Raw genomic sequence first — 26,740 nt, 5'->3', positions numbered from 1 at the left:
TAAAAAAAGTGATAAATTGAAAGCTGGTTTCTGTCAGTTTTTTGTCTCAGATAAGCTGAATAGTGGTACAGATTGCTTTTCTTGTTGTGTTTTTTTTTTTATGTAACATGTTTTACCAATAAATACACATAGATTTTATCTTTTATATGGATTGATGGCTAACTATTGTCTAGACTTTAGAGATCAGCTGCAGAAAATACTTCTTCAGGCATTTGGCTTCTCTAGTTTTACTAGAGGTCTAACAAATTGTTAATATGAGCTTTATTGTTGTATACAGCAGGAAAAGGGGCACTAATGGGTTATATTTTTTCAGCATTCTGATAAAAAGACAGCCAAAATTCATGTTTTAGCTAAGTATCTTTTGAGCTTGAAATGTTTTGCCTCAGAAATGTAGGGGAAGTATATTATGAATTGGGGCATTTTTCCTCAGGAGGATCTAGGATAATTCAGGCTAGAAGGGACTTCATCTAGTCCAGTCTCCTGCTTCAGGCATTCAGTTCTGAGTTATAATTGCTCAGGCTTTATCTGTTTGGGCATTGGGAACCAGCAGTGGTGAATGTGGTGTACAGTACTCTGAGAAATCTTGGCTACTCTGTGATAGAAAAGGTTGTATTTCTATTAATTTAGAACTTCTTTTGTTTCAGGTTTTTTTCCCACTGTGTCTTGTCTTTGTGTCATTATAGGAGAATAATAAACATTATAGGATGCTGACATTCTACTGGTTCTAATACATCTATTGGACTTGCATGATTTTTCTTGTAAATACATAATTTTTATTTGGTTTTTAGCAATTGTTACATGTTACTTTAAATATATGTATAAGAATAGATATTTATTTTCATTCCACCCTATCTAGTATGATGAGGTAATCTGGTGCTCAAAGTGCATCTTCCACCATGATACTTTTTGAGGATATGCACTGTATGCTGTTATCCCACTTTAACATATGGTTAATCAAAAGTGAGTCCTGAGTGTACTTCCAAGAGAGGACAAAAGTGGGTAGAAGTGGCTGGTGGACTGTTAGGCAGAACATGACTTGGTGGGAGGAGTGATCTCGGTGCACTCAGGCGTCTTTGGGAGGCAGTTTGTCGGTGAGTTGGAAAGAATTTTGACTGAAGGATACAGATCTGAAAATAGCTTCTTCCAGATTTCTTGAAAACAGTAAATGAATGGGTATGAAAAAGAGACCTTATTGATCTGCAGTGAAGGATGGGCTGCAGTGTGAAGCCAGTTTTCATTGCAGGCTGTATAATCCTTATGAACTCAGTGTCCAACCTAACCCCTTGGAAATCAGGCTTTGTCAGTTAAATTGTTTAAAGAAACAGATTTAATTTCTATGATCTGGTGGTGTTTCCTTTACCCTTTGATATTTGCCCGCTAGAAACTGAAGTGAGACCTCTCACCCATTAAGAATGGGGTCCTGAAATGAAGTTCATATCTCGTTATTTACATTATTACATTCTGTATGTTCTACACTTGGAATGTCCATGTCTTGATATCCTCAAACCCCTTTCCACCAGGTCAGCTGAGAAAGAGGACAGAGCACGAATTAAGTCAATCACCTCCTCATCTCAATTTAAGAAAGGAGCTTGCTGATTATGAAATGTCTTTTGCAGCCTCCACAGTACTGGCTACTCCTTTTGTAAATAGTTTTGTGATGCCATAAGAGATTATGTTAAAATAGGTTCTAGACATTTTCCATTAAGACAAGGTGCTAGCTCCATGCTTGAGCAACAACAGTGAGACATTGCAGTTTGAGCTTATGGCTGTTACAGTCTCAGTGGGTGACCCGATACACACTTGGACGTTGAAGGAAAAACAGGAGAATGAAAACTTGAACAAGTTCAATAGACTGTACTAACATCTTCCTTTATTCAACAGAGGCAGTTGGTGTGACCAATCAGCGACCAGTGTTCTGCCCTTACCACAAAAAGGAGCAGCTGAAGTTATATTGTGAAACCTGTGACAAGTTGACCTGCCGAGACTGTCAGTTGCTAGAGCACAAAGAGCACAGGTATCAAAGCAAAGTGTGTGTTTTATCCATCTCACAGGAAGGTAGCCTGAAGGTGATTGTAGTTCTAGCTGTATGGAACACAGGTCAGGTGGAAAAAGTGCAAACTAAAATTTTCTTCCCAGACATAAAACTCACAAAAAAAACCACAGTTTGTATCCCAAAGAATGTGACTGATGAGTGTGTGTTACATATAGAATAAAGCCTACTTCTTCCAGTTGTTAATCTGGTGACTTAGGCACAAGACCTTTTTTACAGTCAAGTTATTTGGTTAGCATTTGTTGCTATGCAGCTCTTCAGAGAGTCCTTAAAAAACACAGGGGCTGTGTTATGCAACTGTACACTTATGTGTAATTTCTCTGTTTGTCCTTCAACAAGATTATATAACAGCATTACCAAACAGCTTCAGAATGGAGCAAATGGGGATTTTTTTTCTGTGAAGAGGCCTTTCAAAGGAAGAGTTAACCTACAGTTTGGCTATTACTGTATTTAGACAACACTATAATATTTAAATCTTTGTGTTGCTGTTCTTTTGGTCATCTCTTACTGGTCACTGAAGCTGAAAAGCAGAAATATATACAACTTCTAAGTACAAGGCAAAAATCTTGCTGGTTAACACATATAGTAGTGTTTTGGGACAGATGCACTCTGGTTAAATATTAATATGCTTGCTATACCTGGTACAACCACCCAGAGAGCTTACTTGCCTGACCAGGTGAATGTCAGTAGGTGGAGAAGTGTTGGCTGCTGTTGCTCCCTGGAACAGGCTAAACATTGCTCTTGCAGAGTTGCAGTCTTTCTCTTTTATTCTCCTTTTCTTGGGATTTATATCCCTTTTATAATGTGCCACCTCTTTTTCTTCAGATTGTTAAAGGTTTCGGTTCCATGATTTAAAATGTTGCCAACTTCTACCAACTCAGCAGTCGTCTCTTCTATTTCTGCATCGTTGTCTTGCATGAAGTAATATTGTACCTGCATTTCCACATTCAAAGTGATGACTACCTCAAAGCATTAACTTTTCTTTTGCTAAAATTAGGCTATGGTCACACAATGTCCTTTTTGTATTTGTGAAAATCATAATTTTTTCCTCCAATATGACAAGAAATGTACTATAAAATTAAATATACTATAAATTAAACGTATAAGCATTTGCTGACATATTCTTCCACGATGACAGTTACATTTTGGATTTGAGCAGCCTCTTTCTTCAACTAAAGAAGTATTATTTTGTAAGTCCCCCTGCTTTTTAGCAAGTTTATCACACCTTTTACATGTGTAAATCCTCACTGCTTTTTACTACAGGTACCAGTTTATAGAAGAAGCTTTTCAGAACCAGAAAGTTATCATTGAGACACTGATCACCAAATTGATGGAGAAGACTAAGTACATAAAATATACAGGGAAACAGATCCAAAACAGGTTTGTATCAGATTATGAGGTTAAAACTGACAGAAGGCAACTTAACATATACTATAGTTTCTTGAAATGTTTAAATTAGTATATTTTGTACCTCTCTCCTTTTAATCTTCCAGAAAGAAGAATCCTGAAGTTCATTGTAGGGACTGTTGCCTGTTCAGTATTCTTGGTTGTGTTAGGTAATAATTCTGCTCAGGTTGTGGACTTAGTGGGCAGCAGTTGCTTGGGTGCAGCAAAACAACTTACGAAATAAAGACTGTAGAAGACAGTCTTAAATGCCTCCCCACCATCAGCAGATTAATTTTCTTACTGTAGATCCCTCTTTGAAAGTGAAAGGTTATGACTCATGTTTTCAGAATGTTTGTGACATGTATTTGAAGATTTATGTAGTACTTTTATGCTTGGGGCTGTATTCACTGGGTACCACAAACCTAGGAGAAAAATAAATCTGTAAAACACAATCTGCAGTGAGCCTTTGTGGCTGCTCCTTCAGCAGAGTTCAGGGGCAGCAGTACCCAGGGAGATTCAGCACAGTCAGGGAAGCCAAGTGGGACTTGAACTCTTCCTTCATCTTTGCAGTAGAGGTTTCCCAAATATAACATTTAGCTCTGCTGTTACGAGTTTGAGCACTGTTGTTGAAATGGCTCAGTTAGTGCCATTCTACCCTAGATGGAAATTAGACTTAAGCAGTTTTGATTGGCATGAACCATTCCAGAAAAGTGAGGGAGCTCTAAAAATGGACAATTTCAATTACAAAGAGCATTTAATTTTTATCAGTGACGGAAGTCAGCGTTACAGCATAGAATTTGCCACCAGTTAATTAATTTAATCATAGGTCACTCTTACCTGCTCTTTTTTCCCAGTAATTTTCCTGATTATAAGTGTCTGATGATACATGTATTAATTGGTGGATATGACCAAGAAGTATTGTACTCTAAGCAAGAGATTTTTTTTTTTTAGTACTGTTTAGAGGATGGATTTATGAGCTAAAGAACATTATTTTCTATACTGTCTACTTACAGAATTCTTGAAGTGAATCAGAATCAAAAGCAGGTGGAACAGGATATTAAAGTTGCCATATTTACACTGATGGTAGAAATAAATAAAAAAGGAAAAGCTCTGCTGCATCAGTTGGAGGTAATTTCATTTCTGTCATAAGAAAGTAAATTTCAGTCTTCATATTTTTTCTATGTATTCGCATTAAAGTAAATTTCTAGCATTAGTCCCCTGTGCATGTCCTATCATGATTCCAAAGTGGAGAGATGTCCTATACAAGCTACTTGAGCAAGTAGGGTTTTTGATGGAGGAAAGTTTGTTTTTTGAGGGGTGGCCAGTTTCTTTCTCCATGCTTTTGTAATTCATTCTATGCATCATGCATGAAAAGTGTTCCATTAGAATTTTTCATAAATTCAGTAATCCAGTAGCAAATCACAGGAGAGAATTGTCTAGAATGGGCACCTGGAAAAATATTATCTCCAGTTGTGTTTGGAAAAGTGTGTGTGTATGTAGAGAGGCACACACATACATATATATAAATATATGTAAAAATTTGTCATTAGCACAGAAAGTCCTGATATCTTGAGTAAATGTGTACTGACTTGTTTGATAGCTGCATCAGGGGGCAGGGATCCTTTTTAGAGGAGCTAAGTGAAACCACTTGATCACTGTGAATTACAAATGTGAAAGCTAAAGCCTTTTTTCTTTAAATTAAACCTTTAAATTGAACCTTTTGACTGGAACTGCTTTTCTACTTGCAGACTCTGGCCAAAGAGCATAGGATGAAACTTCTGCAGCAACAACAGGAAGTGGCAGGTCTCTCTAAACAGCTGGAACACGTCATGAATTTTTCCAAATGGGCAGTTTCCAGTGGGAGCAGCACAGCACTGTTGTACAGTAAACGCTTGGTAAGGTTAGGAAGACAGCTCTCTCTGTTCATCTAGAGACTACAGTTTACATGTGCAGATACGCATGCACATGCTTGTCAGGAGTACTATGGTATTAGAATTTGTAATGATTTTCTACTAATTGGAATATTTATATATAGTTTTTGTGGTTTTTTCTTAAACATAAATTCAGAATGTTTCTATTAATTTAGCTCTTTGGCCGTGGTACTCTCCTGTTACAATACCACAGAACTATTGTAGATCTGCAGAAGTAAGAACCTTTTCTCTGGGTTATATACCATGAAGCCATGAAACATGGAAAAAAAATGTTGTGTGTCCTACATCATCATTGTGCTTCTTTACAATACTTACTACAGCATCTGAGTTCATGGAGAACAGTGTTTTTATATCACAGTGTCTGGTATCTAGCATTTTAATGTAAATATTATTGTATGTCTTTGTCAGGTTCATCTCCCACTGAAAGTGTTTCAAAATCGATAAAAATCAAACTAAGGCTTTTGTTTATCCTTACAAATGATTACAAAGCTAAATATTTCATTGCTATAATGACCCTGAAGATCTGAGTGTATGCTGTCACACTAAGCTGACTGTTCATGATGGACAGAAATCCTAGAAAATTTTAAAGGAAAAAAACAAACCAAAAGCTCACCTTTATTTTTTCAAAGGTTACTAGACTATACTTGCCTGACAACAGCAATCTGGGGCAATGTTGAGAAAAGATGCTAGATACTTTTTTTTTTCCAGTTTCTAGAAACTGGTTCATAAAGCTTTTTCTTTATTTTCTCATTGGTTAGTTGAGAACCTAGCAGGGTATTCAGTGGTGTTTGTTGGTTTGGGTTTGCTCTTGGTTTTTGGTGGTGGCTTTTTCTTTTTTATTTTTTTTAATAGCCATTGTTGATACTGCAAGCTATAGCAGAATATTACTTGTTTTTATCAACTTCAAGTAGTTAAGTTAATTTGGTCTGCCTTATAGTGCCTCAGCCAGTCATATTTTTTTAATTGAATAGAGAAAAAGGACATCAGACTGAGTCATGTTGTTTATAATTGCTTAGTGTTGCCACCAAGGCTCTGCTACGTGAGTAAGAAAACAAGTTGAGTTTCAGGCATCTTAATCATATAAACATTAGGCAGCTGAAAGAAAGGGCCATCTAGCCCAAAAAGCCTCAGCAAATGAAAAGAAGTTTTCAAAAGAACAGATTGAGCTTTAGAAAGTTGGTGCTCCTTGGGAGCTGAGTAGATAACTTATCTGTGGGCATTTGGACAAACTTATTTCCAAGCAGTTTTGCTTAGAGGAGCATGTGAAACTTCTGCTCCAGCAAATCCAGGAAGGAATGCCCATCAGACTTAAAGGCAGCATTAGAGCTTGGGAGTTGTATTCTCAGGCTGTACTTTTCATTACTACTAACAGGAGGTAACCAGTCAGGAGTTTATCTAGAATACATGTATGTGCACAAAAGCAGGAAAATAATGGAGCAAACTGGCAGGAACTGTGTGTGACCAGTACTAGGAACAGGACAAAAGTCTAGGATTTCTGTAGTGTCATCTATTTGATTCTGATAATGTGGATGAAAATCCTAAGGAGATCTCTATCCAAAATAGTAATAATGCATTTAAAAATTTTCCATGGTCATTTGAAAATCTTGAGTCACGCAGAATGTTTTTTGGGTATGGTCTTAAACTGACATGCCTAAAATTGAAAGAAAAAACTTGTAAACTGGATGTCCTTATAAAATTTCTCTGTAAAAGGAAAAAAAAACCAAACAAAAAAACCCTCAAACTTGTATAATTTTAAACAGTTAAGATGATTTCACCAAGTATCTCTCTTTTCCAGGAAATAATCTATCACTCAAGAAAAACAAGAACTGAACTCCTTAAGTTCTTTTTTTCAGCATCTCTGCTGTGTGTGATTCTAAAATTAGTGCCTGTTATATTTTGGTATATCAGTTCCTGACATTTCTAGTGAAACAACTGCAAGACAACATTTTCTTTCTAGGAAGCAGATAAATTGTGAGCATTTGGTAGAATATTCTCTTGTGTAATCACAATCCAGTTCTTTGGAACCAAGTCATTGGAAAAATTTGAAAATATCTCTGAATCTGAGTTTTCAAAGACAGTTTATAAAAATCTGTTCTTTGGCTGTCTGAAGAAAACTTAAATTTAGTACAAAAGAAAATTCCCTGTGATCATACTTGTTGCCAAACGAATGGCATACTTTGGAAGAAAAATGAATGGGCTAAAATAGATTCGTGGGGGGGAAAAAACATCAATGGTTATGTAAATCGGAGCTTCACTTGCAAGTAGTTAAAGTCATTGAATATAACAGCCACGTTATTAGAAGGATGTGTATTTCTACAGGGAAGAATTGTTATTTTTGTTTAGGCTGTAGTTAACTTCTTATTAAAACTACTTTAGGAATAAGGGAAAGATGTTAAAAATACCTCTTTATTTGTAGCTTGGACAAGTTTCTCTATCTTTAACCTCAATTCTCTAGGGGGGGGTTTGTTGGTGGGATATTTTGATTGGTTGCTTTTTTTGGTGTGTGGTTTTGGTTTTTTTGTGCTGTTCAGATACATGGCTCTGGCCCCAGAGGAAAAAACCCCCTTATTTTTGTTCTTATTCTAGATTACATATCGACTACGGTATCTCCTCCGAGCAAGGTGTGATCCTTCCCCAGTGACTAACAATACCATCCAGTTCCACTGTGATCCTAGCTTCTGGGCTCAGAATATTTTCAATCTAGGTATGATAAATTTTTATTAGCCCTTTGGTGTCTTGATCCTATTTTGAAAGCAGCTTTCTTTTTGTGATGATAGCCCCTGTGGTATTCATTTCTTCATTTACTCTGTTAATGCATTTCCCTAGCTGTGAAAAACAAAGTGCATTGCATGGGGAAAAGTATTATTTATGAATATTATGATAAAGTATTAACAGACTTATCTTGTTTGAATGGTATATGTGATGGTGAAAATAGCACTTTCAGTTTTCTGGTCAATACTTCTAACTTCTGGCTTCTGAAACAAGGAACAGTTTTTAACCCTATTTCACATCAAAAGAAAGGGTTCCTGCTGTCAACCAGCACTCCCAGGTCCTTTCCCATGGGACAGCTTTCAGCCACGATGATAAGCACCCTAAGAAGTCAACAGCTTGGCAGGAGGACTTAAAGGTTTTAGAGGTCTTTCAGGATTTTGACTGTTACTGTGCTTCCTTTCTCTCTCCACTGTTACCAATGTTGGTGGGCATTTTTGTTTTTCTGTCATGTGCAGAAGGCTTGGTGAGATATCTGTGGGGCATTTTCTGCCTTTCATCAGAAAGTGCTCTCTCAGTGTAGAGAGGTGGAAATGTATGATTCTCTACAATGTCAGTGGAAGAAAGTGCTATGGCAGCTCCTTTTTCATGACGACATTGGATGGTAGCAAGGAAATTTTCCAAGTTCCTTCTTTATAAATAATTTTCTTAGAGACAAGAATTTAAATATGTTTCCAGAAACCAGCTGTCAGGTTATGTGGTGATAACTCTGAACTGCTGTTCAGATAAGATGTTTGTAATGAGCTTTTTCCTGTGTTTGCTGGGCTCTTTTTCTTGTGTATGTTTATTTAGCGAACTTCTGAAATATGGTCCCTTACATTCTGAAAAGTGCTGCAATACAAATGGCACCTGTATAGACCAGCACTGGGGTTCTTGTAGGAGTCTAAGTGACAGATAAAACCAAATAATATTTATCAATCTAGTTTCAGAAATCACAGCCTTTAGGCTATTTTGTTTATGATCAGACATGTTCAATTTCTGTAGATAAGCTAGATATAAGAACCAGTGAAGAAAAAGTAAAATAAAGTCTGAGTAAAGAAACAAGTTACTTCAGAAAGGGTTTGAGTTCTAGTCAGACTGCATGTCTCTGGCAGTGTGATGGTGTTTCTGCTAACTGCCATACTCCCGTACTGGTTTTATTTATTTTGGTTAAAATAGGTTCTTTGGTAATTGAAGATAAGGAAACTCCACCACATATGCCCAAGAGCCCTGTGATGGAACCAAACTTACAGCCACCAGGCAGCTTACCTCCCAACCAGCTCTCCAAGTTCCCAACACAGATCAGCCTAGCTCAGCTCCGCCTCCAGCACATGCAGCAGCAGGTCATGGCTCAGAGACAGCAAGCTCAACGCAGGGCAGGACCAGTAGTTCTACCAAACCCAAGAATGCCAGGAGCCATGCAACAGCCTCCTGCTTCTCATCAGGTAAGTTAGGACTGTTTTCAGAGTCTCTTTTTCCTGTGGCACTGAAGGAGAAAGTAAAGACAAGAAAAAAAGGAAAGAACTTAAATCTAGGTACATAACTTTGGAGATCTTCATCTTCAGCATGTAGTTATGTAGATGGTTTAAAGGACATTTTCTTTACTGTGAAATGAATGGGAATTTTAAACTTGCCTTGCACAATGCGTGATAGCACCCAGCCTATATTTATTCTTTAAAAAAATAAAATCTTGCTATATCCAGCCATATAACAGTGCTTAGCAACATTTTTGTGTTTTTGTCAAGTGATCAAAAAGTTAGTGTAATTTTTTTTTGCTACATCTATTTTGCCTAATACCCAATGATCCTCTCACATATCTTTCAAAGCTGGAAACACTCTCACTGGCTCTTGTTCTATCTCTTCATATATTAAAATAATTCAAAACTGTCAGCTAGTCTACTACTGTCTACTACTACTTTTAACATTGGAATTCAATGCTTTTCATTCAGATCAATGAGATAAATTCGGATGTTTCAGATAAATGGTGTGGTACTATTTATTTGCATATAATTTATGAGGAGTTTCAGAAGCTTAAAAGGACTGTTTAGTACAAAATGTGTGGAATATGGAAAAGATCTCAGCTAACTTGCAGAACTATTTTTATTGTTTTTATGTAGGCACCTCCACGCTTGATTCATTTTCAGAATCATGGTCCCAAGCCCAATGGTTCAGCTCTTCCTGCACAACAGATGAGATTTCCCCAAAATCAGACCCTACCAAGGCCAGCAGTAAAGCCCAACCCACTGCAAATGGCATTCTTGGCACAGCAAGCTATAAAACAGGTAGAATATCTTTACCTTTTCACTCTCCATTTAGAAATTAAGCATCAAATGTGTCATATTTTATACTACTAGAGTGCTTTTCAGTTAAAACAGACTGCATTATTTTTCTGTGACAAGATACCCATAGTTTTCTTAATGAGGTAACTGTCAAGCTGCTTTCATTTTGACAGTTCTAAGCAGCTGAAGCATTAGGGAGGTGAGCCACTGTGTGTGCTGTGTTGGTGTTCCATTCTCTTGCTGTGGTTTCTGACCACTTACACAAAACTTAGCGTGGCCATTGTCTGCACACTACAGTCAGTGAGTAGACAAATCAGAAAATCCCATTTTAGCTTGATGATAGTGACTTCAGCAGGAACCAGGTAAAACCTTGACTAAAAATCTAGAGCTGCTAGGTTCCTCAGAGTATGGCAGATCTGAACTCTTACAGGTGAGGGGAGAAAAGAGAGTCCACAATTGTGGGACCTCTGCTGAGACTGATCAGTGCCCAACTGATCAGCAGCTGAACTGGGGCAGAAGCAAACACATCATGTGTGTTCTGGATGTTCAGGAAGGCTCATCTTTATTAAAAAGCATATTATTACACATGAGTCGCTGGGTGCAGGTAAGTAGAAAAGAATCAAACAAATCTGTGACCTGAAAAGTGATGTAATACCAGTTATGTTTCCAGTGCTTATGATATCAGAGAACTAATTTCAACTAAATGGAAGAAAGCTGTACAATATCTAAGAGAATTTGTGCAAATAAAAAGTAAGTCACTTCTATTCTGTGCCTGTGAGAAGAAGACTGGCCTATCTTACAAGCCTTTCTTTCAAGATACCTCATTATTCAGTAATGTCTTTCTGAAACTAGAGGCCAGTAAATAGAATGACTGACTAAAAAGGGATTGAGAGAGTCAGATTTTTCCTGCAGTTGCCAGGAAATTCCATTAAAGTCATTGAAAACTGTATACATGTAAATGAGAAGGAAATTTGGTCTGACTTGAGTGTGCACTTCATATCATGGTGTTAAATGTTTATGTGGATGGAGATCCAGTCAGCATTTCAAATTCTTAATGACTCTATGTTGTTAAGGGAAGCACAACATCAAATACTTCAAGGCATCCAGGTGACACTATAGCCATTTATTTGGTAAAGCACTGGAGTAGTTGTGCATTCAGCTGATTACCTCTAATGCTTTTATTTCACAAAAACTCTTACATTTCTTCCACAACACTGTCAATGCAGCATGAAATATTAATAGATATTTAACACTGAGGTAGAGTTTTGGATTTAAGAATTTGCATTAATTTCTTCTATTCATAGTTTTCAACTACTTGTCATCTTACGTTGTCTTGTGAGATTGGTTCTTGAAATGAGATAACTTCAGAGTAAATCAGGATTTTATGTTTGAATTCAGCTTCCTAAACTAAGCTTCTGCTTTTGTCAGTGTATTCAGTAGATGTGACCTGTTGCAGAGAAAAAAAATGCTGAATTTCAGATTTTTGTCTCTTCTTTTTAGTGGCAGATCAGTAGTGGACAAACTTCAACCACCCCTTCAAGTGCAAGCAGCACAACATCGACTCCATCCAGCCCCACAGTCACCAGTGCTGCTGGGTGTGATGGGAAGAATTACGGTCCCCCTGTGATAGATTTGAGTTCCCCAGTGGGTAGCTCCTATAATCTGCCATCTCTCCCTGATGTAAGTGTGACATAGAGGCAATGTTTTATGGATTCTATTTTGAAGTCTCAATGTTTGTGAGAAATAAAAACCTTTTAGACTGAAATTCTGTTTGTCAGAACGAAAACAGTTCTAGGAAATAAACAATTCAGAGTTGCCTGCATGTTGCTGGAAATATTCAGAACCGTTCTGGGAGACAGCTGTTAGAACAACTAAGAAAAATAGGATTACAAGCTGTAATTGTAATTGGACTTGTTGATTTGTGTGCTGCATATTTTTCTGAAGCCCTCATAACGATTCTTACAAAAATGTGTTAGTTTAGCTTTCGTTTACCAGTGTCCATAGATAGCAGTGGCTTACTGATGGCATTTCTGGTAGTTTTTTAACTAGTTTTTTAAAATCTATTTTTACCTTATTGAAAGAGCTATCATGGGTAGGTATTAATGGTCAGCATACTGGCTATATTCCTTACATCTTTTCCTTTTGGTACTTCTTTTCATACAACTTTTTCATATATTTTCTATCATGCCTAGGTGGTGATTGAAATAGCATAGTAAGATCATAATTTCTTAACCTTCTAAGCTTCTCTTTTATAGTTTCTTTTGAATGGTATGTGTTTGCCAGAGGTTCATGTTGGAGTTGCTTTTAGTCAGGTGACTTTATTTTTCCACATAACTGCCTAACCTGATTTTTGTGGTCTAAGATTTGTAGATATCTGAAGTGTCATGGTTTTCTAGTTATAGCTTGCTGTTACTTCCTTTATCTCCCATCTGTGCTTTGTTTTTACCTATTTACTATGTGTTTTCTTTATTAAAATGGAGTACATAGACTGCAGAATTACAGTATCTGTCAGAATTAAAGGGGGAGCTACACAACATGGTCGTAAAACTACTGAGTCTGTGAGACATTTTAGCATATTTATTTCTGTGCACAGTATGAACTCTTCTGTTTGTGTGTGATTGAGTTTATGCTTTTAAGATACATGGCCCAAATCACTATAAATATGCTGACCTTGCCAAAGCTGCTGCACCCACTTTGGGTACATCTTATCAAACATTATTTTACATGTTGAAGGAAACCAAACATTTCAAAAAGTCATTCGTCCTTATCAAGCCAGAACGTGTGGTTTTTATGGAAGTGCTGCATTGGGAGTCCCTAGAATAAAGTTCAGTTATCTGGCCTGAGCCATAGTGGAAAGAACAGGTGTTAATTTGCTATTTCCTTTTTGAGTCAATAATGCATGGCTGTTGTTCAGAGGGTATGTGAGACAGATGGGATTGAGTGTCCTTTGAGTTACTTCCAGTCCTGTTAAACAATGGTGGATTAAGGGGTAGTTTGTGAATAGTGTTATTACCTTTTCAAGAGTATGTAATGTGAGCATGTCCAAAGAAGGTATGGAGATAAACTTACTTCAATGTCTGAAAGCTCCCTGTTTGATTTAAGCCTTCTCTGTGGCCTTTGGAGAAAAATTTGCATTACAGAGTCATCTGCTCTTAAAATGAAGCACTGTCTGGATTTGGCTGTTTCGTTTTCTTTTTAGGGAAAGCAAGATGATATGTTTTAAAGTAACCATTTCACTTTTGGATGGGTAAACTTTGGTGAAATGCATTTTGGTCTTTGCTTTCAAAATAACAGCATGGCAGAGGCTTTTTGGTTTTGTTCGGTTTTTGTTGCTTTGGAGGGTTTTTTTCCCCTTCCCAACACTAACTGCTTCCCTTTGCTTCCCTACCTTTTAGATTGATTGTTCAGGAAACATCACACTGGATAATGCTGTAAGGAAGGATGGCACTGTAGAGCAGAATCAGCCAAAACCCCCTTCAAACAGGACTGTGCAGTCACCAAATTCCTCTGTACCATCCCCTGGCCTCTCAGGTAATTGAATGTGGTGCAATTTTCTCTTTAAGTAGTGCAATTGAAAAATCTAATGTGGCAGTGTTAACACATTAGATTAATCAGAATTAATTCTGTTTTATATTAAAGATGAGAAATTAGAAAATGAAGGCAAAGTTGTAGAAACCCTTGTAGAAGGTAGAGTTGAGATAATATTTTAGCATTGTGATTCAAAGTTAAGCATCCAGATCTTAAAAACAGGGAGGGGGGGAAAAGAAAGGGTAGATTTTAGCAAATTGGATAGAAATCCACAGAAAAGTGACACTCAGGTGTACACCAGATTAAGATCTAGCAGCTGTGGTAAGAGATGAGTATTTGAGCAAGTGAGATAGGATGTAACAGCAGACTAGAAATGGGTGGGTAGTGCAGCACTGACACAGGATGACCAGAGAAGTTACTGTGATGGGTGGCTGAATGTGGTTGTCCTGGAGGATCCAGGGGATTCCTGTCACCATGCTGGTGGCCCACAGCAGCTGTTCCTCATTCCCATTTTCTGACCTGAGCTGTGGGAAGGCTGTGTGAGTGGGAATTCCCAGGAAGGAAGCACTCGTGCAAGGCTCATGCGCTCGCGTGGCGGCAGAGACAGTGGGTCTACATTCACAGGCAGCACAGACATCCCACTCAGGCTCCTCAGGGCTGCTGCTCAGCAGTCTGCTTCACAAGGCTTTTGGAGCCCCAGACCTTTGGTCTCCCTCGTATCTGTCTCCCAGACTTCTTCCTGCTCACCAGCTCAAAGTTTCCTGCCAGTTCTCCTGAATAAGACAAAACAGCCTGCAGTGATTAGGTGGAGAGGTCAGCCAGGCAAAGGTACTCGCCTGTCAGCCTGCTGGCATGTAATGGGCCCTTTCTTAGCCCTCTCTTTCCCTCTGCTATCTCATGCCTCTCATCCTTTCATGAAAATATATTAAATGAGATATTTCTCACTGCAGGAGACATTTTCCCCAAAACACATGTACTTCTGAGTTGTATCTCAGATTTGGCACAGACCTGTGTTCTGTTCTAATCTGATCCTTCTGTCCTAGGAGGAATCAGTGTGACAAATGTACACCCTCCAATTCGTTCACCCAGTGCCTCCAGTGTTGGGAGCAGAGAGAGGTAAGGAAAGAGTGTGAGAGAAGAAAATGTAACTTCCTCCTCCACAGAACATGCCTCAGTCTCTTTCTTTCTTTAATGCATAAAGATGTCGATTTGTCTCACTTTCTCTGTTAACAGGTCAGGCCTGATGGTTGTTACAGCACTCTTTGCATTCCAAAAGCAGTAATTTCATTTGTAATGTATTAATAGAACATCTAAAGATGTATTGACTCTGTAAATGATGGCTAGGTTGGCGTTATTAAAAGAATACCATTTATAAATTAGGTTTTAACTTCAGAAAAATCAGCTAAGGGAAAAAGCTGCATATTGAAAGCCCTTATGGAACTATAAATTACTTCAGATTTAAGGAACTGATGTTACAAAGAGGGTTATTAAGAATTTTCTGCTGCAATACAGTTAAGTGAGCACTAGATATCTACTGAGAGTCTACACAAATGTTTTTATCCCTAACTGATGGAATATTAATGAACAAATATATTTACACAGTGTTGTTTGAAGAGTGCAGATCTGTTAATGTGTTGCAATAAATTAGAGCATATATCTGACATGAAATTAATTTTTCATGCAGAGGAAAATCAGATGACATTCATTCTACTTGAGTTGGAAATGCAGGTGCTTTTTAATCTAGAATACCTTTTGCTCTATTCCATTTACATGGTAAATTCTGTGAAGGACTCTTATGAATAGTTTAAATGAACAGTTTAAATGGGTGTTTGAAGAGTCTTTACTTGAATTTAAAAATTTGATTTAATATGCTGCTGCTTGAATTCATTGTGTTAGATTTAAATTCTTTATTTTTATTTTAAAAGATAAGGTATTTTAAAGTTTAATTGTCCATTCTCATTCTGTTATGACTAAATACATGAAAAAAGACAAATCCAAGTTTTGGTAGAGCTGCAAGGCTCTAAGAAAGTTTTCCAAGATAATGGAAATACATGTTTTATCTGCCTTATGTTGTATGGTTTACAGTGTTCAGTGGATCACTCTTTTGTGTATGATTGAAAGAAACTGAGATTATTTGCAAGTTTTGCACTAATGGGTCAAATTATGAGTAATTCTCTAGTTTTGGGGCTGCACTATCAAAATTTTCCCATTTGGTAATGCTTTTTCTGTATACATCAAAAGAAATAACCTTGGATGTTCATTCCATAAAGGGAATACTGCTCAGGATTCAAAGAAACAAAGTTGATTAACGTCCTGAGGTCTTAGAAAGCATCAGTGTACAAAACGCGCCCAGTTCTGACACCTAATTTCCCTTTTTTCCTTCCTTTTCCTGTCATTTACAGTTCTGGCTCGTCCAGCAGGCCACCAGGAGCTGATTCTACACACAAAGTCCCTGTTGTTATGTTGGAGCCGATCAGAATTAAACAGGAGTCAAGTGCATCAGACGAGAACTTTGATTTCCCAATCGTTGTAGTGAAGCAAGAGACGGAGGAGGAATCCCAGCCTCGGAATGTAATATTTACAGCTAGAAAGATGGCCTTTCTCTTTGGAGGGTATTTTGTATTTACAGGGAATAAAATAATTTACTCGTATTCTGCTGGGAATTGTTTCAGGGGAAAACTAAAAAGCTAAACAAAAGGAAGAGGTGAAATTCAAAATCAAGCTAGCCCTACTGCCAATTAAATTAACTGGTACGATCAGACTGCTTTTATCCACTGAAAACCTGGGAAATCCAGAAATAACTTGCAGAGATTAAATTTTCAGGTGCTGCTAGGAAGTGTTTCCAGTCATATTGCAGGAATATCCATAAACAAGGCACTAGAGTTTTGGGCCATCAGAGATTAGTTTTTTTATTAGTGGAGCAGTAAATAGCCTTTCATAGTTAATTTCTTGTGTTAATTTGCCTGTGTTACAGCGTGTGTTAGTAATTTCTGCATGCATGTTTCAAGTTGTATGGCTGCTGGCACGTAGATCTGTTATTCAGGTCAATTTGCACATTGTTAGGGTCATGTAAATTCACATAAATACTCAATCTGACTTCCTTTGTTTCTTCCTGCAGTCCATACTTACTTCCTTGCTGCTGGATACCAATCACAGTTCCACTTCTGACGAAGCTATGCTAAGAACAGCTGCACCAGACAGCACGGATGACCAGCCAGGGGTACTGCAGGAGAGCACATTCCCTGGGAAAATAGGATGGATGGGCTCCTCCCATGCTGGCGAGGGCAGAAAAGAGGATGATCCCAATGAAGACTGGTGTGCTGTATGTCAAAATGGAGGGAAGCTCCTTTGCTGTGAGAAGTGTCCCAAAGTATTCCATCTTTCTTGTCATGTCCCAACACTGATGAGCTTTCCAAGGTAACTAACTATTTCAGTTCCCTCTAAAATTGCACTAAAAGACATTAGACTTGTATTGTGGAATCCAGGATAAGACATTTCAGTCTCAGAGCAGTGTCTTCGTGTCTTGTATCCAGCAGATTTATTAGTTGGAGAAAACCTGAATTTTCATGAAACTTCATCTTAATTGCGTATTTTTCTACAAAATCTAGTAAAACTCTTCACTTATTTGACAATTAGGCAAGATCACATCTAGGGCATCTATTATTAAAACTGGGACACAGAATTACATTACCAATCTGTCATAAAATGTTTTAAGGGTGACTGAAAATAGTTATATTTCTCAATAATAATGATTTAAAAGAAAAATTAAGAAATGTCTACAGGAAAAATCTGGATTAACATAATATGAAATATATTACTGCGGTGCTAAACATGGCTACATTCCCAGCATGGGATGTGTAGTGACTAACATATTTTATAACAGTCAGTGTTGAAACAAGCATTAAGCTTTCTTGAATGGCTGTTACAAAACCATTGCTCAGTTTCTTGACTTTCAAAATAGAGTCTTAAATAGATTATTGTTATAAGCATTACCGGCGTTTGCTTGTGGAATTAGCGTCTTTGATTAAAATAAACGGCATTTTGCAATGCCCCAGCTTGGAAATGTCATGCAATAAGCTTGTTTGTATTGAAGGATAAAAACATTGGTCATAACATGCTCATTGGTTAATGCTTTTATAAATATTAGGTTTTCTGATTAAATATCAGCATAGTTTACTGGTGTAAAACATTTGGATAGCAACTTAGATTAGCATGTTGATCATCTCTGTGCTGCTCTGAACAGGCATACTTCTGGAAGTATATAATTCTTTTAAATTTCACTAGAAATGGCACATGAAAATGTTTCTGTTACTTTTTGAAACTTCAGATTCCAGTGGGTTTTTTTTTTAATTAAAACAAAGCTATGTTACAGCTTTATGCCATAAGGAAAACACAGTAAGTTTACAATAAGCACTTAAATTAATAAATATTCTTTCTGGAAAGAAAACAAAAAGTAATCTTGAAGCAGGTAGATAACGGTGAATTACAAGACTTGGTTTCTATTAAAATTAAATCTTCAATAACAAGTAACAGGTTTATAATTTCATTTTTACTGGATCATTCAGTGGAAACTGAAGTAATGATGTCTGAGGACAAGGGAGCCAAAAGCCACTTTGATGGCAGGTGTTCAGATCTGAAAAGCTGCATATTACTACAGGTGCATTGTGTTCCTGGGCTTCAGAGCACAGTTCGCTGACTTCTGATATATCAGGTTTTTGTTCTCATATTTTTGGGGTTGCTTGCATTTTTTTTCCCCCAGCTGTAAGTCTGCTAAACAAACTTCAGTCTCTTAGTCTTAGTTCCTTCAAACGCACAAAATAATTTTGTTATTTTTGTGTCAGCGGTGTCGGTCTGCTGCTTTCATGATGCTTTTTGTTCCTGTTTCAGGTGGATAGGGTAATTTTGTAGGTTCAGAGAGTCACAGGGTGTTCTGGGTTGGAAGGGACCATTAAAGGCCCCTTTAATTTGAATCCCCCTGCAATGCTCAGGGACATCTTCAACTAGATCAGGTTGCTCAGAGCGCAGTCCAACCTGGCCTTGAACATTTCCAGGGACAGGGCATCCACCACCTCTCTGGGCAACCTGTGCCAGTGTTTCACAGTCCTCACTGTAAAAAACTTTTTCCTTGTATCCACTCTGAATCTACCCTCTTTCAGTTTAAAATAATGTTCCCACGTAGATTCGTAAGGCCATGGCATCTTTTTTCCTTCATTCCAACCTACCACATTCTTCCTGCTTGTTGGATATTTTAATACATCATTCCTCCTTAATTTGTTCCTTGTTTTCTTGTGTCACAAGATCTTTAGGTCATGGCCTGTGTCAATTTTTGTGTATCTGTCCCATCATTTCTGTAAGGCTAGTCCAGGCACAGAGGTGACACTGTCATAAATCACTCTGTGAAGTTAAGGTAGCAGAAAGTAAAACTTCTTGAAGCAAAATGTCCATCATTCACCACTGCATGTTAAAACTGGAAGATGGTGAAAATCTTTGGATCACTCTGAATAGAAAACAGTAAGATTTTCTTTTTAAATTTGTGAAGTCTTCTGCCTTACTATAGAAATGAAATGAAGGGTACTGCAGAAACTGTTCTCCATTTATGAAGACACTGTTTATAATAACATACCTCTGGGTAAATACACGCAGTTCAGCTCATGACTGATTATTGCTGAATTCTGTCTATTGTGTGATGATTCAGCCCTCTGGTGGTTATATGCAAGCATGCAGGTTTATTTTCTTTTGTAGAGAGCTATATTAAAAACATAGACTCTTCACAGTTTTTTCAAAACTTTCAGGTTCATAAATTGTGTTCAACAATCAGTGGATGGAGCTTGCAGAACTAATTATTTTATAATCTTATGCTGACCTTTAAATCTCCAGTATTGTCTTATATAAACTGGTAAAATCATGAAAATTTGAAAGTTTTAGGGAGTGAAGTATTCTGAGTTTTACAAAGAATCTGTTCTATGGTAATCTCTGTAGATTAGTAATGTGCTGTAGATCAAGCTTGTAGAGGGTATGTAGTTCTCACCATATAATACTAACACTTTTCCTTCTCTTCAGCCCAGATGACTCCTTCAGTCTCTCAGTAGTCATGGTTGTACAGGGCTCTTCACAGTGCTATCCTTAAATCCTGTGAGCTCAAGTGAAAAAATTCAGTATTGACAAAGGTAGAGACCATCTGTCTATCTTTCTGCTAGGACACCATTAATGACACCAGTGCCACTTAAAGGAAACAAAGTTGTAGTAAAGCATTTTTGCCAGCTGTTGCAGCCTTTTGTACCACCAGGAAGAAAACAACGGAGATGCAGAGAAAACGGATGAGGGATTTACCCAGAAATATGTGGAAAGCCTTCTGGCAAAGGAGAGCTCTCTCACTGAGATCAGTGTGTCTGTTTGTCTTCTTCAGTGGAGAGTGGATTTGTACATTCTGTCGGGATTTGTCCAAGCCAGAAGTTGAATATGACTGTGATAAACCTGCTCACAGCTCTGAAAAACGAAAATTGGAAGACACCATGGGTTTGGCACCCATAGACCGCAGGGTAAGGATAAAATTATTATTTAAAACTTTTAAGCTGAAGCAGTCTTGAACTGTGTTAGAAACTTTTGTCAGTGTTTGCCACCTGTTTTCAGTTAGCAACTTGTGTAAATCTGCTGAAATTAGTATTTTATTTGGGGGTCTTGGTCTACATGTAGAGAACCATGAAGAAGAGTAGTTGAGAAAAGACTCTCAGTCAGGTGCAAGAAGTATGACATTGATTATGTGGGTGATTATGATGAGATTTATTGCTAACACAGTATCTAAACATTGCCAATGCAGTCTATAATAGAAGCAGGTCTGAAGGGCTTTAACACAGACAGGTTCAGCTGGAAAAGTGCAGTTTTGCAGAAAGCACAATTGTAAAGCACTCATAGAACTACTTTAGGATTTTATCTCCACTGTCACTCACCTGTCCAAAAGTGAGTGTTCCCATCCTCAGGCTGGATGTAGAGGTGTGGGATCCACCTGGAAGCTGCCCTGCAGCCCCTGGAGGTCAGTTTGCCCAGGCTCCAGGAGCATTTTGTACCCTTTTGCAGGCCATGTATACCAAGATCAATGAAACCATCACCACTCCCCCATCTCTGGAATGCATTAATTATGCAAGCATCCAGACAGTTCCTCCTGCAATTCCCACCTGGTGTTCTTATCTTTGGACAGATCATATTGCCCATCTAGAGTAGTGTGAGAGTGTGTGTGTGTGTGTGTGTGTGTGTGTGTGTGTGTTTAGGAGCTCTATTTGTATTAAATGTAAGTTATAAGCTCTGTAAAGGTTCTGATAAGGGATCAGCAAGCATAAAATCACACAGAAGGATTTTTAGAATCTCTTCCAAGGCTCAAGATCCATTTTAACATATTTATATACACAAAGAAAAAGGTGGAATACTGAGTTCTGTATTTCCTGTAGTTTGTGATTTTAGAATAAACTGTACAGGATTTCTGAATTACTTGGTATCTGTTTTTCTTGCCACAGAAGTGTGAAAGACTGCTGCTATACCTCTACTGTCACGAAATGAGTCCTGCCTTTCAAGATCCAGTTCCTCCCACAGTATGTAGCTCACTTGTTTCTATTTTATGTTAGCAGCATATTTGCCATGTTCCTAATGGCATTCTAAAGTCCATTATCATAAGTCAAATTCCACAGACATTCAATGCATTAAACGTGTCATTTTATTCAAACTGGCTGAAGGGGGAAGTTAAAAGTTGAAGCATTGGGTTGGCAGGGGATTTACAAGTAAAATTCCACAATAACTGATTTTACTTCATACTTTAAAAATAGTTACAAAAAGTAAGTTCTAACTTTGCTAACTTCATATCCTGAGTTACATTACTGAGAAGGTAAATTGGGATATATTTGGGGGTTTTGAACATTACCTAATTTTGAGAATTGGGGTACTTTATAGTACTAATATGAAATTGAGTTTTTTATTGACTTGAAATTTGTTACTTTAAAATGATAAACAGTACCTGGGTGCATTAGAAGTCCAAGGATACAAAGAGCTACCACCATGATCAGATGAAAAGATCAGTAGTGAGTCAGTGGAGAAGGACAATGGGGAAGGAGTTCATCAAAAAGTAGTACATTCTTATGCAGCCTTCATTCCATTTGCATAGTAATTCTGAAGAACACTCCAGAGATTTTAATAATAAGTAGCGCAAGAGATTAACTAATTATTCATATTATGGTCATGTGTTACTAAATTCAGGTATTAAAAATGTGACTCTTGTTAGGAGAAAGTAGGAAAAAATATAAATATATTACCACTGGTTTTCGTTCTTATTTACTTTTTCTTCCTAAAGAAAAAAAAAAATCTTAATCCTACAGCCACAGTTTGGTTATGAAAACCATTGAGGTCTCTGGAATATGCCACCATTTCAAAGGACTTATTTCATATGGTGGTCTTGAGAATGAAATTTAATAGATAGCTTATTTGACTACACCTGAAAATAATGTCCAAACCAACTCATTGGCTCTATTATATGCAGTTAGTGGAAGTTTTATGTGTTTCTCTTTAATTTTAAAATAGGCATTGAAAAGAGTATATTTTAGCCAACAAATTGTCTTATATCACTGTTATTCCAGAAACTGTCTGCATGTATATTAAAACTGCAATTCTTGTATCTTTGAGTTATACTTTGAAGATGAGACTAAATTTTCCCCACTCTCTCAAATCTAAAAGTTTAGAAAACAGTAAATTATGAACACGATTGCATTTTGGACTTCTTTTTTTCTACTTAGGTCCCAGATTATTACAAAATAATCAAAAAGCCTATGGACTTGTCAACCATCAAGAAAAGACTTGAAGTGACCAATTCATTCTACACAAAACCAGAAGATTTTGTGGCTGATTTCAGACTGATTTTCCAAAACTGTGCTGAATTTAATGAGGTTAGAAAAGTAGATACTTTATCAGGTTTTGTTGGCTTCATTGTTTTCAGGAAAATTGTAGTGGGGATAGAACGTACAACACAAGAACTTATTGTATTAAACTTACTTTGATGATGAGACTGCAGTAAAAGCAGATCAGATTTGACACTGCTGTGGTCTGAGATAACTCTGCAGTGGAGATCTTTTCATGGAAGGGAGGAGGATGGCAGGACAGCAGATAAAAGGACAGTTTTTTTATCATACAGGTTAATAGTGGGCATTATGATCTAAAAATTGCTTTAGTCCTTCTTGCATCAGATCTTAAATTCAGTGGGATTTTCATTCTGAGAGCTCTGTACTCACCCTTATGATTTCAAGTCACATGTTAAGTAATTGTTATTATCCCCTACTGCACATAAGGGAACATGTGGTGAAATAAGGATGCAGGTTCTGAATGGACCACAAAATGAGAGAATTAGTTTGAATAAAGGCTTCTCCAAGTGGCCTCTGTGTTCTCATTCAGTCACCCTAGATAGGAATTATCCCTAAACTGGTGGTCTCTGCCTCGGGAAACCGATAGCTGTGGTGGCTGTGGTGACTTCAGGAATGCTCAGTGCTCCACATTACAGTCATTGTCTACCAAGTAATATTTTCACTGTTACTAAAAAGATCTGTAAGCTAGAGAAGTTTCTGACACCCTGAGGGCGTATCTATGTGTTTCACAGCACAACACAACTCTGCCCCTCTGCTCACACCCCAGTCAGGATTTAAGAGTTCTTAGAATTTTTGTATGGCTTTCAGAACCTGGGTGGTGTGGTTTTTGTGAGTGGCTTCTGTGGTCACCTGCCCTCACTCTGAGTTTTTGTGCTCTTTGGGGCCCTGTGCTCCATAGTCATTCTTGCTGCTGAGTGATGTTTTTTGTAGTTTGTACCTAATAGACCTAATGTGATCTAAGTACAAAGCTATTTCATGATGCACTGATGTTGTTAATTCACCCAACAGCCTGATTCAGAAGTGGCTGATGCTGGCATGAAACTCGAAGCCTACTTTGAAGATCTTCTAAGGAATCTTTATCCTGAGAGGAAGTTCCCTGTACAGCCAAACAGCCAGAGTGAAAAAGATAATCCAGAACTTAATGATGACTCAGATGATGACTTTGTACAGCCCCGGAAAAAACGCCTCAAAGGAGAAGACCGTCAGTTTCTTAAATGAGCCACATGTGTTACGACAGAAAGTTTTTTAAAAACTGAGAATATTTATCACTGGTATCACTGTTTTGACTTGTAGGGTTGTGAATATTTACTAGACTTTCTGCCCCCAACTGAAACACAAATCTAATGGAGATCAAGGCACGTGAAGAGCTTCTCTGAAGTTCAAACCTTTCATCTCTTTTCTGGAGCAGCTCAAAAATTGCCATTTGCGTGGGGTGACAGCTGTTTAACTTTGCTTTGAAGAAGTTTGTATAGAATTGAACTTCAAAACATGACATGGGTTCAACATGTGGCTTTCCGAGTTTGAAGAAAATGTGATCTCACCAGATTTTAATTTTACCAAAGGCATGTGGCTGGCCATAATTTGGTCTCTCTGTACTGTATTTAACACAAGCCATGAACAAAGATGGTGTAATGTTATTGTCCTGAAATACTGATTGGTATAATGAAAGTGTAGTTGCCCCAAAATAAGTTATTGGAAATTTTAAAATGTAAGGGAAAGGGTATTAAAAATAACTTGGAAAAAAAAAAAAAAAAAAAAAAAGATTAGTTTGTGTAAGAGTTTCTAATGGAGGAAGTAAAGGACAGAATATTTTGGTTTGCACCATTTTTCTCACCACCAGCAGGAAACAGTTGTATTTATGTACTATTTTGTTTAACAGGTGTCTAATTGTGATGTACCTCTGTTTAATGAAGTTGGTGGGAAAGTCTTGAGTGGAGAAATATTTGTTTGCAAAACCAGTCATTTTTGTGAATTTTTAAAGAGGGGAGAAAAAGCATCATTTCTGTCCACAATCTCTTGGTTTTTTCCAATATTTCTAAATATGTCAGAATGCAACCAGTATTCACTTGGGAGTACACAAGTTTGAAGAGAAAAAGATATTGCTCTTCAGCCCTCCATCTGTCTTTGATCAGCAGAAAATGAGGATGAATTACTTTATTTTGCTCCGTCTACTTTCCCGGAGCTCTGACAACATTGAGATTGCTTCTGCCCTTGGAGCACACCTCCAGTGGTACCCTCCTGTGAAAGCTCTCCATCAGTTCTGTAGTTCCAGCTGGCTCCCTCAAAAACTCCAACTTTCATCCAAACAAAAGTTCATCCCACTGTAACCTTTTATTTTAAGGCATCTCTCAGGGTTATTGCTCAGAGTTTAATTTCTGCATGAGGGAAGGTTCCCTTGGCTTTAATGCTGCTGATGGATGGTGTCCCTGGGCTGGAAAGGGATTTGGGGTGGGTGGCTCATACCTGGGGGCATGTGGGAGCTCCAGGAGGTCGGCACTGGGAATTGCTGTCTGAGCCTCTCCACAAATGCACCGTGCCGACATTTCCAGGTAATGCCAGCTTGGGGTATTTTTGGGGTGTGGGTGGGGTCTGTCCGGGCTGAAGCATCTCCAGGTGCCCGTTTGGAGCAGCCCCTGGCTGAGGAGCCACTGGCAGCCCTTTATCCACGTCCATCCGAGCACTGCCCAGGAATCCCAGTGCCCATCCCCGGGATGTGCGCTTGGCACGCTGTGTGCCGCGGGTGGGACACTGCAGGCACAGCTCCTGCCCTGCAAACACCGAGGACAAGAGGTGCTGGTTCCCTTTCTGGGGCTGCCAGCCCCCTCCCAGACAGCTGGGACACACGGAGGAAACACCACGGAACTTTCCTGGCAGTGAGTGGGAGTCACCGAGTTTCACCGGCTTTTTAAACCCACAGGTTTTTCCGTGGGAGAGTGCGAGGCACAGAGAAAGTGTAGGAGAGCAGGGATAGCGTGCAGTCTCACCAGAACAGGTGTCGGATGAGCGGCTGGAGCAGGACCGAGCCCCGGTGGGCTCTGGTGCCACAGCGGGCGCGGCCGGAGCAGGAGCGGCAGCGCCGGACTCAGCCCCAGCCCCGGAGCGGCTCCTGCCGCCCGCAGTGATCCAGCCTCGCTCGTTCGGACCGGGGGTGTGGGTACCGGGGAGGGGGAGGCGGGCGCTGCCCGGTCCGGAGGGCGCGGTGGCCTCTGGGGTGCCGGGGCGGGGGCAGCTCCGGGCGGAGCTGGGCCAGGAGCGCTCCGGGGCTGCGGGACCGGGCCCGCCCGCCAGGGGGCGCTGCGCCCGCCGCTCCCGCCCGCCAGGGGGCGCTGCGCCCGCCGCTCCCGCCCGCCAGGGGGCGCTGCGCCCCCGGCCCCCCCCCGCCGGGGGGCGCCCCGCCCCCCGCTCCCGCCGGCCGGGGGGCGCGGCCCCCCCCCCCCCCGCCCGCTAGGGGGCGCTCCGCCCGCCGCTCCCGCCCGCCAGGGGGCGCTGCGCCAGGGGCGGGAGGCGCTGAGGCGGCGGCGGGGCCGGGCCCGGCACGGGCGGTCCCCGCTCCCCGCCCGCTTCCAGCCGCGATCCAGCGCCTGCTCCGGGGAGCCGCCGCTCTCCTCCCGGCACCGGCACAGCCCCGGCTCCCCGCGGCCGCAGCGGGGCCGCGCCCGGAGCCCTGGCGGGACCTCAGCCCCGCGCCAGGCGAAGCAGGAGCGGCAGCGCCGGGCCCAGCCCCAGCGCCCGTCCTGGAGCGGCTCCTCCCGCCCGAGGCGATCCCGGGGCCCATCCCAGCGCCAATCCCGCACCCCGCCCGCCGAGGGAGAAGCGGCTCCACCCGGGACCCGGATGCCGGTGCCGGCCCCATCTCAGCGCCTCGGGCTCCGCACGGCGCTCCGAGTGACGGTCCCGCCGCACCCCGGGCTGAGCCCCCAC

At 39.7% G+C, this 26,740-nt stretch overlaps 1 protein-coding gene across 2 annotated transcripts in view; it reads left to right on the top strand.

The window, feature by feature from the left end:
- The window catches only part of TRIM24 (tripartite motif containing 24), a 56,619-nt gene extending 31,788 nt beyond the window's left edge, over positions 1 to 24,831 (top strand). Inside the window, exons 4-19 of one of the 2 annotated variants that reach the window (XM_088055595.1) lie at positions 1,882 to 2,014; positions 3,314 to 3,430; positions 4,450 to 4,564; positions 5,185 to 5,331; positions 7,954 to 8,071; positions 9,295 to 9,560; positions 10,233 to 10,397; positions 11,895 to 12,074; positions 13,790 to 13,925; positions 14,966 to 15,038; positions 16,325 to 16,493; positions 17,041 to 17,339; positions 20,329 to 20,461; positions 21,431 to 21,505; positions 22,697 to 22,846; positions 23,828 to 24,831. In XM_088055595.1, the coding sequence (XP_087911721.1) occupies positions 1,882 to 2,014; positions 3,314 to 3,430; positions 4,450 to 4,564; positions 5,185 to 5,331; positions 7,954 to 8,071; positions 9,295 to 9,560; positions 10,233 to 10,397; positions 11,895 to 12,074; positions 13,790 to 13,925; positions 14,966 to 15,038; positions 16,325 to 16,493; positions 17,041 to 17,339; positions 20,329 to 20,461; positions 21,431 to 21,505; positions 22,697 to 22,846; positions 23,828 to 24,037 (2,486 nt within the window). In that variant the 3' untranslated portion in view covers positions 24,038 to 24,831. The remainder of the gene's footprint in view (positions 1 to 1,881; positions 2,015 to 3,313; positions 3,431 to 4,449; positions 4,565 to 5,184; positions 5,332 to 7,953; positions 8,072 to 9,294; positions 9,561 to 10,232; positions 10,398 to 11,894; positions 12,075 to 13,789; positions 13,926 to 14,965; positions 15,039 to 16,324; positions 16,494 to 17,040; positions 17,340 to 20,328; positions 20,462 to 21,430; positions 21,506 to 22,696; positions 22,847 to 23,827) is intronic. The other variant, XM_014256909.2, reaches the window with a different exon arrangement.
- The last annotated feature ends 1,909 nt before the right edge of the window (positions 24,832 to 26,740 follow it).

The sequence above is a fragment of the Pseudopodoces humilis genome, chromosome 5 (assembly GCF_049639895.1).
Source record: "Pseudopodoces humilis isolate 2021_Gansu_Grassland_sample_001 chromosome 5, ASM4963989v1, whole genome shotgun sequence".
Classification (NCBI taxonomy): domain Eukaryota; kingdom Metazoa; phylum Chordata; class Aves; order Passeriformes; family Paridae; genus Pseudopodoces; species Pseudopodoces humilis.
The sequence above is the reverse complement of the archived record's forward strand: the minus strand, read 5'-3'. Positions and strand labels throughout refer to the sequence as shown.